The following is an 18808-nucleotide window of genomic DNA, read 5'->3' as shown; positions in this document are numbered from 1 at the left end:
GGCCACATAGATCCATTATAGACCATATCTTCACCATTAATAATATAGCAGAAAAATATTGGGAATACAACCTGCCCATATACTGTTTTATAGATTTTAAGCAAGCCTTTGATTCAGTTAATAGAAACAAATTGATTACTATCCTAAAAAACGTAAAAATGGATTCTGATATTTTAACATTTATTACAAATTATTATGGAGACACAAAAACTTTTGTTAAAACAAACAACATTAAAACCGAGAATTTCAGAGTTGAGAAAGGTGTAATGCAGGGATGCCCTCTATCACCTCAACTCTTTATCCTCTTCCTAGAAGAAGTCTGTAAAACCATAGCCGATGAACCAGGTGTACAAATCAATGGTACTAACATTAATCACATAAAATACGTGGATGATATCATTATTTCAGCAGATTCTAAACCACAGCTAGAAAAAACTATTAATATTTTAAATGACTCTTGTAAAACTTATGGTATGAAAATAAATCTTCATAAAACAAAAATAATGAAGATAGGTAGAGAAGAAGAAAATATTTCTATAAATCTTGAAAATCACCTGCTGGAACAAGTTAATAAATATGTTTATCTTGGCAGTCTTATATCTAGTAACCTCAACAATATGGAAATAGTAAAACACAGGCTAAACCTAGGTTGGACCAACATGAATAAACTAAACAAAATATGGAAAAATAAAAAAATCCCAACGAGTCTAAAAATTAAAATTATATAAAACAATTATTATCCCAACGGCTACTTATGCTTCAGAAGCCTGGAGATTAACTCAACAACCAATCAAGAAACTTCAAGCATTTGAAATGAAATGCCTCAGAAAAATTAATAACACCCACTGGATGCAACATAAGACTAATGATCAAATCAGAACAGATTTAGACTTCCCAGATAATATAATAGACACAATCATTAAGCATCAACTGAGATGGTTTGGTCATATTCGGAGAATGGCCCCTCATTGACTCCCATATTTAGCTCTGAATGGATATATCGGAAGAAAAAGACCTAGAGGCAGACCAAGAAGTACTTGGATAAAGTTGCTGAAAGAACATTCACATCTACCCAGCTATAGAGTCATGATTGAGATGGCTAAAGATCGCGATAAGTGGAGAACCTTTCTTCTTAGTGGACTCAACCCATTACCAATTGGATGAGATGATGAGTTTGGTTTGGTGGCTAGAAGGAGGAGAGGTGATATTATTGAGACTTTTAAACTGTTGACAGGCAGTTACAGGGTAGACATTGGGGAGTTCTTTTACTTGGTGGAACGGCAGGAAGGAGCGATGACAAGGGGCCATCCCTGGAAGTTGCGAAAGGAAGGGTGTGAGCAAGAGGGTGAGGAGTGATTTCTTTGCTTGGAGGGTGGTTGAACCATAGAATGCATTACGTGAGAGAGTGGTTAGAGAAAGAATGGTCAATGAGTTCAAGGAGTGGTATGATAGACTTTGTGTTTCCTAAGGACCTCCCACGATGAGTCTTTTGACTCCATGGAGGCCTGAATAATAATAATAATAATAATGTTGGGTCATGTTAGAAGAATATACAATACATCTATGTTCTCCCAAGGACCTTTTGAATGGGCAAACTGCCTGGCTGGTTTTACTGACCGCCTGGCTAATTAATGTTACGAATTGACATGGCTAAATAATGAGCAAGAATGGAAAAATAATTTAAGACATTTTTTTAATTAATAGTGATGAGAAATTGAACAGGAGAGTCTCGATACTCATGAGACCAGCTCAATTTCTTGCATTGCAAGCCAATCTCGAGAGCTTTGGATATTCACTTTGATGCACACCAATCTGTACGTGGAAGAAGACAAAAATCTGGATCGCAAATACAACAGTATCGGTTGCAAAGAAGATCTTTTAAGAAAGAGACATAACTTTGATGTTTGAAAGAAATAAATTGTGAAAATTGAGCAAATTCGAATCAAAGACAAAAATCAATGTTAAAAATCTACATTTATTTTTCTTAATAATGGTTTTTGTCCAAAGATCGTGAGTCAAGTACAGGTATCCCTTGATTAACGCGATTAATTAATCCCTCGATGTTACCGCATATATCAAAATCGCATTAATCAAATATAATAATCAATGGCAAAAATTACAATTCTTCCATGATCAATTACTGTATTAATAATTCATTTTATATGGTACTCTTTTAGGAAAGATGTTTAATAAATGCTTGTACCTACATTAGTTACTGCAATATTTTTTATCAAAAAAGTTATCCAGAGGAGTTTGAACAGTTTTAGTTTTTTTTCTTATCAGCATAAATTCTACAATAACAAGCAAAATGACTCTCTAGACCTCGGCAAACAAGTATTCTTTGATTAACATCTGAATCCATGTCCATTACTTGCTGCTTAAGGGATTCTCAACAGCGAAATATTCTATCCTGTTCTTTGATTGTTATCTCCTTTGGAACCTTATCTTCACATTCCATTTTCGTTGTCTTAAAGTGCGCATTGTTGTTGTTCAATTTCAAGAAGATCATTGTCACTGAAATCTTTTGAATCTGAATCCAATAATTCTTTAACATCTTCTGCATCAACACCATCAAAACTAAGGTCTTTACAAATTTTCTTCAACCATGTTGTTCACAGGATTTTGAAAACCACCTAAGTCATTACTGCATTCTACAAAAGGTTTTTCCTTTTCCAAACAGTTCTCATGCAGCTAGAAGACACTTGCTCTCACAAGTCATGAATGTTTTCAATTGCATGTTTAATGTTAATTTTTTTACAAAATTCTTGGAGTGTAATCACATTTTTCTCCCGTTGTTGTTTCTACTGCCTTTGAAAGTTGCAATGACACCCATGTCCAATGATGTCGTATTTGGTGGAAAGAATAAAACTTTCACATTCTCACACAGATCATTAAGAGAGTTTGGATGACCAAGTGCGTTATCATTAATGTTCATGCTTACGACTTTCTTTCTCTGGGCCAGGAAACACTCCTCGGGGTTTATATATTTTGCGTGCTAAATTTAAAAGCACGTTAATTAAAACTCTTGCTGCATATATAAAGGGATTGTTACAATTAATTTCGCTGCATTAATCAAATCCTGCATTAAGCAAGGGATACCTGTATTTAATATTTTATTTTGTAAAAGAAAATAGGCCTGTGCATCAAATATAGTTGTGATCTCAGGGAATTCTCAAAACTCTCGAGGACTATGACGTCGGTCTCGAGTGATACCAATTCCCATTCCTAGTAATTAATACTTATTAATAGTAAAATTGCAACATAAGGCATGTTATGTGTCTTGGGTATTACTGTCAATGAACAATTCAGTGATTTGTTCTGATTAATTTAATAACAATGATATTTTGTATTTATTAAATTACCCAATAATGAGTAAAAAGTTAAGTCAGAAAACCACACTCTTAAGTTATTTTAAGAAAGATGAAACCGATAAGCATAGTACCGAAGACACCAAACCAACAACAGAATCGTCGATTTCTGCAGAGTCTCTTTCAAATGTAAAATGTGCGTCTAAACAACGCTTATCGGGGATTAACAGTGAATGGTTTAAAAAATTCCATTGGTTAGTGGTGAAAGATAATGGAATGATGTGTTTGACATGTATGAAATATGGAAAGAGATGACCCACAAACAAGGAAGTGACTTGGGTAACTATGCCATGCACAAGACTTCGAAAAGAAAGCTCGGTTGACCACGAACAAAGCAAGTTACACACTGTTCAGATATAATTGAAAAACATATACTAGAAGAAACTGGAATAGGGCAAATTGAAAAATCAATTTCAAACAACTTGCAGAGAGAGATGCTTTTCTGGGAGCTTTAAGATCTATGCATTAGTTAGTGAAAAATGAGTTACCACATACTACATTATTTGAAAAATTGCTTGGGCATTGCAAAGCTATGGGCTGTTCTTACTTAGAACATCTTAACATTGGTAAAAATGCACATTATACCTCAGAAAGAATAATGCAAGAGTTGATTGATATTTTAACATCAGAAATTAGATCTGAAATACTGAAAATTATGCATTGCAGATTATTTCAGTGTTTTATGTGATGAAACTGCAGACATCTCAGTTGTAAAACAGCTGATTGTGTACATTAAATATGTTTGTCAACTTAGAAAAGAGATCAGGGTTAGTTTTTTTTTTGTATAAACTTGTAATATCATTGATGGCAATGCTGAGACTATAACTAACAAAGTAATTGAAACCCTTGACTGTCTAGGCTTAAAAACTTAAAATCTGGTGATCTTAGGATCTGATGGAGCAGTTGTCATGATTGGAAAGCAAAAGGGAGTTGCAAAACTGCTCAAAGATAAAACAGATGGACTCATGGTCAAGTGTCATTGTGTAAACCACCAACTGGCTCTTGCTAGTGCCCAAGCAGCTGCTGAAGTGCCTTATTTAGTCATGTCTAATGATATCTTAAGGCAACTGTTTTTCTTCTTCCAAAATTCCTCAGTCAGGGTGGCTGGTTTAACCCAAATCCAAAATATACTGAACAGTTCTCAGATTAAACTTAAAATGGCTAGTGACACTAGATGGCTATCTCATGATTCTGCAATACAGTCTCTAAGAGAATACATGGTGAGTGTTATAGCTGCATTGGAAAGAGAGGCCACCGAACGAAATGATATCACAGCTGAAGGTTTAAGTAAATATATCAGAACATACAATTTCGTAGCTTCGCTAATGATGCTTTCAGATGTGTTACTGCATTTATCTAACTTGTCTAGATCATGGCAAAGGTAAGATGTTGACTTAACTGAAATAGAGCCAGCCTTAGAAGCCAGAAAACTATCCATCGTAAAATTGAAAGACACTCTTGGCAGTCGTTTTCAAAATCTTCATCAGCATCTTTCAGGCGAATGGTCAGACCTTCACATTGATTATTCAGATTCTAATGTTATTATGTTTAAGACTACAATATATGATAAATACATAGGCACAGTTATTAAACACCTAGAAGCAAGATTTCAAGATATTTCAATCATTTCCTGCTTTTCAATGCAGAAAGTCATGATCAACGTGAGGCTTCTGAGATTCTTTTTGATTATTATTACAGAAATGGAAGTCCTGCAGTTTTAAACTATGAAAGTACTAAACTAGAATGGGCAGTTGCATCAAAATTGATTAATGGACAGTCATACAAAAATCTAGATCCAAGACAAATACTGCTGAAATTAGCAACGTCTGAGCTCAGAGTCCTTTCCAAATTTAGCAAACCTAACTGCTGTTGGACTGGCCATACCTGTGAGCACAACTGAATGTGAAAGGGGTTTCTCTGCATTAAAAAGGATAAAAACTTGTATGAGGAATTGCATCAGTCAGAACCCTCTAAATAATCTGATGCTGATTTCGCTGGAGGGACCACATCCAACAGATTTTAATTACGAAAGAGCTGCTGACAACTGGGCTTCTAAGAAGAAGAGAAGAACTAATGTATAGAATTTTAAGCTGTGAGCATTACAAGGATTTTCATTACTTAATGAGAAAATAAGAAAAATCCTAGTCTTGTTTGTTATAATTACTTAAAATATTATCTTTGTTTGAAGTAATTTCTAATAAATTTACAATTTTAATTTGTTATGCGATATTCACCAATCTTTCAAAGGAGAGGAGATGTCGACAGAGTTGAATTGAACAACTTATCCTAGAAAGCTCATTTATGTTACAATCAGTAAGATTGCTATGAAAACCAGACATCAGTCATAGGTTTGTATGTACAATGTAATTTTTTTTAATCTACATTACATTATAAAAGAAGCTTAAATAAAATATCAATAACAAGAGAAAAGGTAATTCATTAATCCATTAGTGAATTACGTTTTCTCTTATTACTGATAATATACGAAGCCCAAATTCTTTTGGCTTCATTCATTCATTAAAGTGAACTTTTATTATTATTATTATCCAGGCCTCCATGGAGTCAAAAGACTCATAGAGGGGAGGTCCCTCCCCCCCCTAAGAAACACAAAGTTTATCATACCACTCCTTAAACTCATTGACCGTTCTCACTCTCACCACTCCATGGTTCAACCACCCTCCATGAAAAGAAATCACTCCTCACTCTCTTGCTCACGGTTTCCTTTCGTAACTTCCAGGGATGGCCTCTTGTCATTACTCCTTCCCTCTGTTCAACCAAGTGAAAGAACTCCCCAGTGTCAACCCTGTAACCATCTTTCAACAGTTTAAAAGTCTCAATCATATCACCTCTCCTTCTTCTATCCACCAAACTCTGCAGTCCACATTCCCTCATAACTAACATTGTACAGTCCTGAAACTATCTTTGTTATCTGCCTTTGTACCCTTTCCACAGTTAATTTCATGGGGACCAAATCTGAGAACAATAGCCTAAGTGTGGGCTGATCAGAGTCTTATACAACGGAATGATATCTCTATATCGTTTATCTCTGCAGGTCAGTGTCCTTCTCATTATTGCAGCAATTCTCTGTGTTACCTTCACCACCTTTGCAATATGTCCCCTAACTTTAATGTGAAAAATCTACATTATGGATTAATATTCTAAATTTGCATTTCACATTTCAAATATCTCTGATATAAATTAAATGTAATATAATTCAAGTACTTACTTGTTTTTTTCTTTCTAACATCATATTTCTTTCTTCACATAATTCGGTCCTTTTTTGTTCCATAGATACAGTACTCTCCTTTAATATTCTTCCCTCTTGATCTACAATCTGAACAGAATTTTTTAAAGTGTTTTTGTGTAAGTTAATGTCTATATCTTTTTTTGCTTTGGATAAGATAAGAGATTTCTTCTTCTGAGACTTTCCCATGTGTAGAACTTTAGCCATGGCATCTGCCCAAGCTGGATTTCCAGAAGAAATATCTTCCATTTCATTCACTTCAAGAGAACTATCATTATCATCTCTATCCCCTTGAACTTCAACACAATTCTTTGAAGTCTCCTTCATGTCTTGGTTGTCTGTGCCTTTTTCCTTTACTTTAGATAAGGTAGCAAATTTCTTCTTTGGAGAATTTCCCATGCAAAGAATTTTAGCCATGGCATCTGCCCAAGTCAGATTTTCAATGGAAGCATCTTCTTCAACTTCATTCTGATTATTATCTTTATCAGTAGCATCATCAACTTTCCTTTTTGTTGTGATCTTTTTAAAAGAATTTAATAACTGATTGCTATTAGTACCTGAAACAAAAAATAAAAAGACAGAACATACGTATATTTCAACAACTCACATTTCATTTTTTCAAATATGTTATTTATAGCATGTTGAAATGACTGTTCCTATACATACAAATGACTGAACTGATAATCAATGAAGACCAAAATTTTTATTTAGTATATTTTTATATCAAATAAAATGTAGCAAATATCTGTGATGAAAGAAAACATTCTTCTTCCCTTATGAAATCTGGTTGATTATCTTATGACCTATGAAAATAGGTCAACAAGATATATATATTTGGTGGTGGTGTTATTTTATGTACTGCATTTCTCAAGTATTTAAAAATTCTTAAAAAAAAAATTAGATTTCAGTGTTCATTCTAAATAAAGTGATGTATATCTGGGACAATAAGAACTTGGAGTAATTTTACAGCAACTCAAATACAAAATAAATTCAATTTATGCAAACTTAGAACAAACTACAGCATCATTGATCATATCCATGTAATAAGAAAGAAAATTATTGAAAAAACAATGAATATCTAGCCTTTACTGATTTTGAACAGGCTTTTGATTCAATTTCAATGTTAGCTATTTTAGAAGCTCTAGAAAATCAGCAAATTGAATAAACTTATTCTGATATACCTGTCATATATATATACAAGGTGATAAAAATTGAAGTATCCCTGTTTAAGGCCTTGTGAAGGGCCACCCAGTGATCCAAATGGAGCAAAATTTCGAATATTATTATTATTATTATTATTATCCTAAGACTCATCTAGGAGGTCCCTTTGTCATACACACAGTTCATCATACCTTGCCTTAAACACATTTGAATTCTTTGCAGACACCACACTCTCAGTGTGGTCTCCCACCATTTCACGAAAAACCTCTTTAATGTTAATCCTATAGCAACCCCTTACCAAGTTGTATGTTTCTATCATATCAATCCTATTCCTCCTATCCAGTGTATCTATTCAACCTTTCTTCATATTCAATATTCCAGAGATACCTTAATCAATCACCTCTGGACTCTTTCCAACATCTCATCTTTTGAAAACCAAGTGACCAAATCTGTGCAAAGTAGTTCATATGTGGCCTAATCAAGGACTTATACAATGGAACCAGAATCTCCTTACTTATACAAGTCAGTGTCCTCAGCATCATTTCCACAATTCATTGTGTTGTCCTCACAATTTTGGCAATGTGTCTCTAAATTTCAGATCCTTATCCACCATCATCATCAGATCTGTTATTTCCTCCACCTCCAACAACATATATCCCCACCAAGTGTAAATTCTATATCCCATCTTTGTTTCAAATTTTAAAACCATACATTTTGCAACAGTAAACTCACATCCACATTCACCTGCCCATTAACTCAATCCATTGAAGTCTTCTTGAAGGCCAGAAGATCTGTTCTACTCCTCACAATTCATTCCAACTTTGCATCATTCACAAATAACTAAATATCTCAATCCAAATTTTCCCCAATATCAATGACATACAGGTTAAACAATTATGCTCTAAACAGCCTCTGAGGCATACCCAGGGCTGGATTTAGACTTGCTGAAGCCCTAAGCTATACAAAACCCAGAGGCCCCCTACTGTTTTAAATTACATCAGCTGGTCTTTTTGTATTTTTATTTGAGGCCCCAGTAGCTTGCGAGGCTCTAAGCTGTAGCTTTTTTAGCTTATATGTACATCCGGTACTGGGCACTAGTGACTTTCATCTTTTGGGATATTGCTCCCCATACACAATCTGATGATACCTATCAGATAGGCAATTTCAAATCCAATTTTTGTCTAATATTCAACCCCACCCGTTCTTGTTTGACTATCAACTTATCGTGCAGTAATCTATCAAAAGCCTTTGCAAAATTTGAGTACATCCATTTCCTTTGTCCAATGAAGCTGTCACCTTATTGTAATAAATAAGAAGATTACTAAAACATCACCTCCCTTTAGAAATCCATGCTGTCCAACAAAGATAATAAACACTGTTGTCAACCCAATTCTGGATGCTGGCTCTCACACGCCTCTTCAACATTTTAATCACAACAACATCTAAATTCTCTGACTATGCTCTTTCTCTTAAGAATTTCTCCAAGCACCTAACTCTAAATCCATTTAACTTCAATCCACCTTACAAGTACAAATCCTTCAGACCATCAAAATCATCTCATGCATTAACATACTGGACACCATTTTTTCTACAATCTCCTCATCAAATCATTTGCAATCACAGTTGTGACCTTAGCAACAAACTCATAATCCTGATTATTCAGCTAATCAATAAAAACTTTGTTGTTCTGCTTTTTAGAAATGTTTAGCTGTTTAGTTGGAGAAATCTGGACTGCTATACAAGAAATATTTTTATTTCTGTTCATTAAAAATAAATATGTTTGCGAGATACATGTTTCTCTTTAAAATTAAAAAGGAAAAATGTGAACAAAATTTGCATGTTAGAAATACCTGTTTTCAATCGTTTATATCACTATATTCAAATACAAGATGTGAAAATTAAATTCCTGGAATGGCCTCCTACTACTATCACTAGATTATAAGTGAGGCAGAACCATGTGCATATTAGCTGGATAACTGAATCATCCATCATGATAATTCCCATGCAGATGACATTAGTGAATTTCTGGATAAAACATCAATCACCAAAGTGGACCATCTTTGATCTTCACCAGACTTAGTCGTACTATTTTGGCTATTAACAAAATCGATAAACTGTATTTTTTTGACATTCGTCATCTGGTGAATAATTAATAAATTGCATTCCAAGAGACAAGTTCCAGAAATGTTTTGAACAATAGCAGCACTGTCTAATGCACTGCTGCAATTTGGAACTGCATTGGTTGATGGACTGAGTCCTTGACCCTTCATCTGGATTTTAGTTTGTGGGTGATGTGATTATTGTGGGTAATTACCCACTCAGTGTGAGCATTGTAGGCTGTATCACCTTTCTCTTGCAATGGGGGATTTCGATTTTTTATGTTTGAAACGATCTGAAGGTTTGTAGTCTGCTGCCTGTCAAATTAGCTGATTTGGGTGATTATCTGTGATTGTGAAGATTTTCTCTGCAATGCCTATCATCTAGGTCTTGATATCTGGAAGATTAAACATCTGTGTAACTGGATGTTTCTGATGAACCACAGGGCTTTAAATGCCATTCTTAGGCATTTGTTCTGGATTGTCTGTAATCTGTTGATGTTGCTTCTTTTAGCTGTGTGACCCCCACGTTGGAGAAACGTAAGTTAGTTGTGGTCTGATCAATGATTTGTAGAGGAGAATATTGTTGCTTATGCTTAGGAAGCTTTCCTATTCAAAAGTAGATATCAAATACTATTCTCACATTTGGAGTGGGGTTCCTAAAAGCTCCCTCAATATGCTTGACTCAATACAGAGAAGAGCAATTAGACTGATTGATAAATGATCAATCTCTTACCAACTCACCCCCCCCCCCCAATTTCACATAGACGTTTAGTCTCTGCTATTTGTCATCATCATCAAATTCCTGCCATGTATCCTCAAGGGGTGTACAGGATATGATAGTACTACATGAAAAATTTACATCATTACAATTTTCCTCCAAATCAGTCTGTTACTTGTCAAGACTCCAACATTACCAGATCTTATATTTCTATCATCTAAGGCACTTTGTATTGTATCAATCCACCTATATCTTGGTCTTCCTCTGGGTCGTTTTCCTGCCAACTTGGCAGAGAACACTTGTTTTGCTAATCTTTCTTCGCCCATTCTGTTTAAGTGACCATACCACCTGAGATTAGCTCTGATAACGCATTCCTGGATGCTGACAATGTCAAGTTCTTTCCTAATATAATCGTGTTTAATATGATATTGCCATTGATGCCATCTGTTCACAACTATAATATTTCTCAGGACTCTCATATCTGCAGTCTCTAGTCTTTGGTCAAGTGTTTTACTTCTGACCCAGCTCTCAGATCCATAAGTTAAAACTGGTTTGAACACTGTCTTGAACACAGCTAATTTAGTGTTCTGACTAATTTCTCTCTTATTCCATATGAATTTATTCAACTGACTTCCTACCATACCAGCTTTGTTGATTCTGTTGTCTATTTCCATATTTAATTTACCATCTTCAATAAAAATCGTGCCTAAGTAGCTGAAATGTTTTACTTGTTCCACAGGTAGGTTCTCGATTCACAAATGAAAGTTGACATTTTCAATGATTCTGCCTATTTTCATTGTCTTTGTCTTTTTATTGCTGCCCTTCATACCATATTTATTACAACAGTTATTCAATTTAGTCAGAGAATCTTGCAGACTTGTAGTGGATTTATTTAGAAGTATAACATCATCTTCATAAAACAAAGAGCTGACATTAACATCTCCAATTTTGATATCATGTTTAATACCACTTTCCTTCATAATGTGATCCATATAGATAATGAATAACAGTGGGGATAATGTACATCCTTGTCTCACACCAGATTTAACATTAAACCATGTTCTTGTACTTCCTTCAATTCTAACTGTTGACTTACAACTCAAATAAAGACTAAGTATTGCTTGACATATAAGACCCCATATAACTGTAGCATTTTGAATAGCTTCTCTCTCTTGGCACCTTGTCATATGCCTTTTCCAAATCGACAAAACTTAAATACAGATCTTTGTTATATTCCCATGATTTCTCCACTATTTGTCATACCGTTTCTCAAGTATACTTGCATATATCTTACCAGGAACACTCAGTAGGGATATACCTCTGTAATTCTCACATGCAGTTTTTATTTCCCTTTTTATATATGGGTACCATTAGAGCTCTACTCCAATCATCGGGAATTCGTCCCTCTGTCCAGGCATTCTGAACTATGCAGTGCAGCCACTATAAGACTTTTATACTGTTGTTTTGGCATGGAAATTGAAATGTACATTATAATTTAAGGCAAAACTGAAGAAATGTCTAGTCTAAGAAGTGTGTGACTTAACCTGTTTGGTACAGAGTCAAATGAAGGAATTTATTTAAGGTTATTATTTAATTAGAGTATCCCATTCTATGTATTGTGTGAAAGCTAAAGTCCAAGGCTCATACTTTAACCACCCAGTACAACGTATGGCCTGAGGGAAGGAGAATTTATAAGGAAAGCGAAGCTAGAACGCATTCCCGGAAGAACGCCACGCGCAAGTGAATGAGTGCCGTGCGGTAAACAACGTAGCTAAGCGTGAGAATCTCCGAGAAAGAGAGGGAAAATATAAGGGTCAAGTTCCCACCACACGGGGCTTTTTTGGTTCCTGCTTCCTGCGCTCTTGGGCATTGGCTTTCCACCTCCGCAAATAGGATGATTCCGGTTCTGCCGTAGAAGTCATGAAAGGCTTATCGAGGTTCACGAGGCAGAATTAGCTATCTCTTCGTAACAGAATAGCTAAGCTATATTGAGTGACCGATGATACAGATGTGTTCCTGCGGTTCCAGAGAAAGACCAGAAAGGCACATCGCCTTATCGACTCGGAGAACCTGATAGTACTGCTATCATAAGTGACCCAAAGAACGGTAGCCCACAAAGGTGCCTTGATGTCCAGACAAGGCTGAAGACAGAACAGAAAGTCATTCCATGGGATGGTAAAGTAGAATGTTAAAGTATCTTATTTTCCAGTTAAAGATACGAGTGAACTCTGTAGGTTAATTTATAAATGGACAAGTTGTAGAGAACTTTAATGATTATCCCATTTGGCAGTAACCTGTCCCTGTTTGGAAGAAACTTCCCTAGAAAGGATCTGTATGTGATATAAACTTTGAAATATTGTGAGAGATGATTAGTGACCTTGGTGATTGATGATAAAATAATTTAAGCTGGAAAATTGTAGGTTTATAGGAGCTCTATTATCCAAGTTATGATTTATGCATTATAGCGTTAGTATTGATATCAGCATTTTGCTAGGAAGGTGATTAAGTTAATCATGTACCTTATATTTTTCTTGTATATCTCTTAAGCCTTAATAAATATATTTTATATCATCTGCCTATTTTATGAATTCAAATAGCCACTCATAAAATTATTAATGAACCTAGCGGGAGGGACATCTGAAGGTAGTTTAATCTTTCAGGACACTACTGCATGTAAAACAAAAAGAAGTGAGAACAGTTAGATTTGAGTTTGAAATTTTATTACTGTGTATTATTCTGAGACAGCCTCCTTGGATAAGAGTCTTATCTATCCTCTGTATTGGCTGCGCAGCATAAAAATAAATTCATCAATATTTAACATTTAACAGGCGGATTGTCTCAGAGGACATAAATTTAGGACCATGTCCCATACACAGACAAAGCCCTAATGAATGAAAGGATTACACGTAACAAAATTTTGGGAGTGGCCGGAATCATGGTTTGTTTAAAAAAAACAAAGGGATAGCTGATTTACTTAACTTATATGGGAGAGTGTAGATAACAGTGGATATTGTATGGGAGAGTGTAGATAACAGTGGTAAAGACAATAGCAACGATAGGAATATACAAAGCAGAAGCATATGTAGATATAACAATACCACCATACTTCAGCATTTCTGGTCAAATATCATCCACTCCTGCTGCCTTTCCACATTTCAAGCCTTTGATGGCTTTTTCTACTTCAAGTATGGATATGTATTCCTGACTGCATGCTGGGCAGTGTTTTTTTTTTTTATCACTGTGCCGTCATCACTGCTTGTTTCATTTAGCAAATTTTCAAAGTAATTACTCCATATTTCAAGGATATCTTTTTCTCCCATTTTCATGTCACCTTTATCATCTCTAACTCCTTTTACAGCACTCTTTCCTCCATTCCTAAGCTTCTTCAACAATCTCCAGAATATTTTGCCACCTTCTTGATATTTATTTTCTATATTCTTGCCAAAGTCCTCCCATGACTTTTATTTAGCTAGTTTTACATAGTGTTTAGCTTTCTTACATTTGTCTCTGTATTCTGTAAGAGCACAAGCTGACTTATTTGACAGGAACTTTTGATATGCTTTCTTCTTTTCCTTCACTGCCTCTTTAACTTCCTGTGTCCACCATGGAATTCTAATTTTTCTATCCTTGCACACAACTTCATCACATGCTTCTCTAGCAGAATCAATCAGGGTTTTCTTCAAGGCTTGCCACTGAATCTCCAAGGTTTGGTTCCTGTTCTCAAACTCTGTCATTTTTTCTTCAATAATCTTAGTGTATTTTAGTTTACATTTCACATCTGAGAGCTGCTCAACTTTTATTCGCTTCAAAAATTTCTTACATGTCATTCTTTTCAATATGAAATTCAATTTTATCCTGCTCAAGACTAAATAGTGATCACTTCCAATTTCAAATCCTCTGTACACTCTGGTGTCCTGCACCAGGAGAAAACATCACTATAAATAATAACATAGTCAATGAGACTTTTCTTATTTCTTGCCTCTTCTCTCCATGTGAATTTGTGCACATTTTTATGTTGGAACATGGTGTTAGTAATAACCACTCCATGTCCTGAGTAGAAATCTAACAGGTATTTGCCATTATTATTAGCTTTGCTCTTTTCTCCAAATTTTCCCAAAACATTTTTGTATGTCAGACAATCATTTCCTACTCTGCTATTTAGATCCCCAACAAGGATCAACTTTTCATTTTTCATTGTGTCAGTAGCTTTCTCTAGAGCCTCAAAAAATTCCTCCACTTAATAGAACCTTCTGTGGGACCATAGGCACAAATAAGTCTCATTGTCCAGTTCCCCATTCTGATATTTGCCCAAATCACTCTACTTGTATTCAACACAATATTTTGCGTTGAATACTATGGCTACTCCTTCTTTCCTTTAATTGTCATTGCCTGAATATAACATTTTGTAAGATGAAAAGCCAAACGGCTATTTTTTTATTTTTTATTTTTATTTTTTCCTAGCGAGGTTGATAAGTTAAGGGGGATAAAAATCCCTTATTGTTTTTCCGCCAGTAAGCGAAACTAAGATCGAAAACTACGATCTGAACGTTTCAAGCCGATGAACTGTCGGTGGATCCAAGCGTAAGTGACCACTTGGTAGTGCCACACCAAGGTAACTCGTTGCAAAGGTGGAGCAAACTCCTTTTTTTTTTATCCCCCTTAACATAACATTTTGTAGTTATTGCTCAGAAAGATCTCACTAGTTTTTGTCTTTTTTATTTCAGTCACCCCTATTATGTCGATCTGGAACTTATCTAATTCCTCTGCTAGCTCCATTTCTTTGCCATTCAGGTTTCTTATGTTGATAGTACTGATCTTTAACTCTGGTGATGTTGAGTTGGGGTGTGTTTTCAGATTTGTTCCAGTAGCTTACTTTTCGCTGTTCGCCCTGGTTCCCTGGCAAAAACAACAGGGGCCTTGTTTAACCGGGCGACCTCCCAGCCGGTATGAAATTTTGTCATGTTGTACCATCAATTTGTATTTTAGTTTAACCAATAGGAATACAATTTGGTTGGCTAAATCCCAAACTGTCAGCACATCCTCGTTTGTTCAGTATCCAGGTAGATACCGAACAGGGTGCACCACGAGAAGGCGTGGATTGGACATTAGGTCAGAAGCCCTGGTCGGTTCTGCGCATTCCTTTAAAGGCTATGTGGAGGTCTCCTCTCAGTTATACATCTTTGACCCTTAAGCATCTCTGCAATTTGTATACCCTATAAATATTTTCATGGAAAATGCTCATCTGAAACAGCATCAATAATTCTCTCACTCTGTACTAAACCCACTGGAACACGCACAGCCACCGCCCAAATCCCTTCACAGTACATCTTGAAACCCACAGAACACGTTTGTTTTCCTCCTCCTTCATTCCCTGCTACTGCTGCTGAACTGTGGAACAATCATCCCCCTGATGTAATTCCCAAGGAATACAATATACAGGCTTTTAAATCGAATGTCAATAAGTTTCTCCTTTCCCATCCCACTACTCATATACAGTATAAAGTACTATAGGTTGACCAGCCAACCTCTCGTATATGGGCCCAACATAAAAAATAAAAAGCTGTGCTATGGTCTGACATGCTTTAGTGGCGACACTATCTATGTGTGTCTTGAAATTTAGGCATCTATCAAGATGATCTCCCAGATATTTGGTAGAATTGTACCAAGGGATTTTACCAAACATTTATATGCTTGTTCTGCTTTATGTCTGGTGAAAAGTACTGCAAAGCTTTTTTGTTGAGTTTATTGTGATATGCCATTTGGTGTACCAATCCTCCAGTTCATTGACTGCTCTCTGCAGCTTGTTTGTGACCAGATGTGGACGGAGGGATCTGGCTATGATGACTGTGCCATCGGCATATAGAGCAGTGATAGATGGGGACAATTTGGGGAGATCTGCCAAGTATATGGAGAAGACTAGGGGGAGATAGCAGAGAACCTTGAGAGACTCCAGCCGTGCTTCTCCTCTCTGCGGATCTGATCCCATTGAGTTTCATTTTAAATTTTCTGTTATTTAAGTAGGATTTGATGAGTAGAATTAGTGGTATTGGAATTCCAACTTGGTGTATTAGACCATGATGCCACACTATCAAATGCCTGAGTGAGGTCCAGGAAAACTGCACTAGAGTGTTGGTGCCATTCATACCCTTGGGTGATATATTCGACAACTCTGTAAATTTGTAGCGTTGTGGAGTGATATTTCCTAAATCCAAATTGCTTGTCTTGAATGACATGTTTGATATCTGCTGCCTCTTGAACCTGTGTAAGTATAGCCCATTCGGCTAGCTTACCTATGCATGATAGAAGGTTGATCGGTCTGTAATTTTCAGGAAACTGTGTATTTTTTCCAGGTTTTAGAATTAGAAAAACATCAGCAAGTTTCCATCACTCTGGGAAATAATTTAGCCGAAGGATGGCATTAATGATGGCTACCAGATGCATAACCCCTTTACGAGGAAGTAGCTCGAGCACCTTGTTTGTTATTCCATCCGGACCCTGAGCCTTTTTGTTATTTAGTTTTCTTAAGATCTCATATATTTCTGTTGGTGACACACATTTGTTGTTGGATTGGAGTGAGGCGTTTTGAGTTATTTTATGGACTTGGGTATGGATTTTTTTTATGAAATTTATATCTGTATTGATATAATTGGGGATGTATTGTTTTTCTGAGCTGTCTGCAAATGCTTTTAACTAATCGTTGTAGGCAACACTATATTCACCTTGGATTGGAGGAAGTGTAAAACTTCGAACGGAGTGATCTCATCATTTTCCATATTGATTGATCCTCTGTGTTTAATTGGTAAATTTACACTACTGCAAGGGTTTCCTTCAAGGGTTATAACGGCCACTGGTCTACAGGTCAGCAAATATAAGGTTTATTGTGGATTTGGAAATTTAATTGTCATACCATGCACATCGCAAAAGTTTTGATGCATAATTAAAAATCAGATCAACATATTAAAATTACTCTGAATTATTGCAAATTATTATTATTATTACCCCAAGACCTCATGAAGTCAAAGCCTCATCTGGGAGGTCCTTTATCACATACACAGCCAATCATACCGTGCATCGAACACACTCAAACTCCTTGCAGACATCACACTCTCAGGCAAGGCATTCCAATCATTCACAACTCTGCATGGAAAACACCTGCCTCTCACTCCCCTACTCACACCCTCTTTATACAGTTTCCAGGGATGACCTCTGGTTCATCCCTGATCTCCCACTATTCTCTGTAGAACTTCTCCACCACTGATCCTATAACAACCCCTTACCAACTTGTAGGTCTCTATCATATCTCCCCTCTTCCTCCTGTCCACCAGACTCTGCAAGTTGCATCTTCTCATCTTTCCTCATACTCGACATTCCAGAGGTCAGAAACTACCTTAGTCAGTCGCCTTTGGACCCTTTCCAACATCTCTTCATCCTTCTGAAAACCAGGTGACCAAATCTGGGCACAATAGTCCATATGTGGCCTAATCAAAGCCTTATACAATGGAAAACAAGAATCTCCCTACTTCTACGTCAGTGTCCTCCGCATCATTCCCAGAAGTCTTTGTGTTGTCATCACAATTTTGGCAATGTGTCCCCTAAATTTTAGATCCTTATCCACTATCACCCCCAGATCTCTTATTTCTTCCACCTCCAATAATATATCCTCACCAAGCATAAATTCTGCATCCCATCTTTGTTTTCCAAATTTTAAAACCTTACATTTTGCAACATTGAACTCACATCCTCATTTCTGTGCCCAATCACTCAATTTATTCAAGTCTTCTTGTAAGGCCACAACATCTTCACTATTCTTTATTATTATTATTATTATTCAGGCCTCCATGGAGTCAAAAGACTCATCATGGGCAGTCCTTCCTAAGAAACACAAAGTTTATCAAGACTCATCGAGGGGAGATCCCCCCCCTAAGAAACACAGACTATCATACCACTCCTTGAACTCATTGACTGTTCTCGCTCTCACCACTCCACCAGGCAATGCATTCCATAGTTCAACCACCCTCCATGCAAAGAAACCACTCCTCACCCTCTTGCTCACAGTTTCCTTTTGTAACTTCCGGGGATGGCCTCTTGTCATCATTTATGGTTCGTCCCAACTTTGCATCATCTGCAAACAACTGAATATCTCCATCCAAATCTTCGCCAATATCATTAATATACAATTTAAATAGTAATGGCCCTAAAACAGATCCCTGAAGCACTC

The 18808-nt window shown here is 36.2% G+C and overlaps 1 protein-coding gene across 1 annotated transcript in view; it reads right to left on the bottom strand.

The window, feature by feature from the left end:
• The window catches only part of LOC150102138 (RRP15-like protein), a 74624-nt gene that overhangs the window by 55373 nt on the left and 443 nt on the right, over window positions 1–18808 (bottom strand). Inside the window, exon 2 of the mRNA XM_090399366.1 lies at window positions 6595–7169. Coding sequence (XP_090255492.1) covers window positions 6595–7169 — 575 coding nt within the window. The remainder of the gene's footprint in view (window positions 1–6594; window positions 7170–18808) is intronic.

The sequence above is a fragment of the Typopeltis vanoorti genome, chromosome 10 (genome assembly GCF_054136105.1).
Source record: "Typopeltis vanoorti isolate ZY-2024b chromosome 10, IOZ_Tvanoo_1.0, whole genome shotgun sequence".
NCBI lineage: Eukaryota > Metazoa > Arthropoda > Arachnida > Uropygi > Thelyphonidae > Typopeltis > Typopeltis vanoorti.
This window is presented reverse-complemented; position numbering and strand designations above follow the sequence as displayed.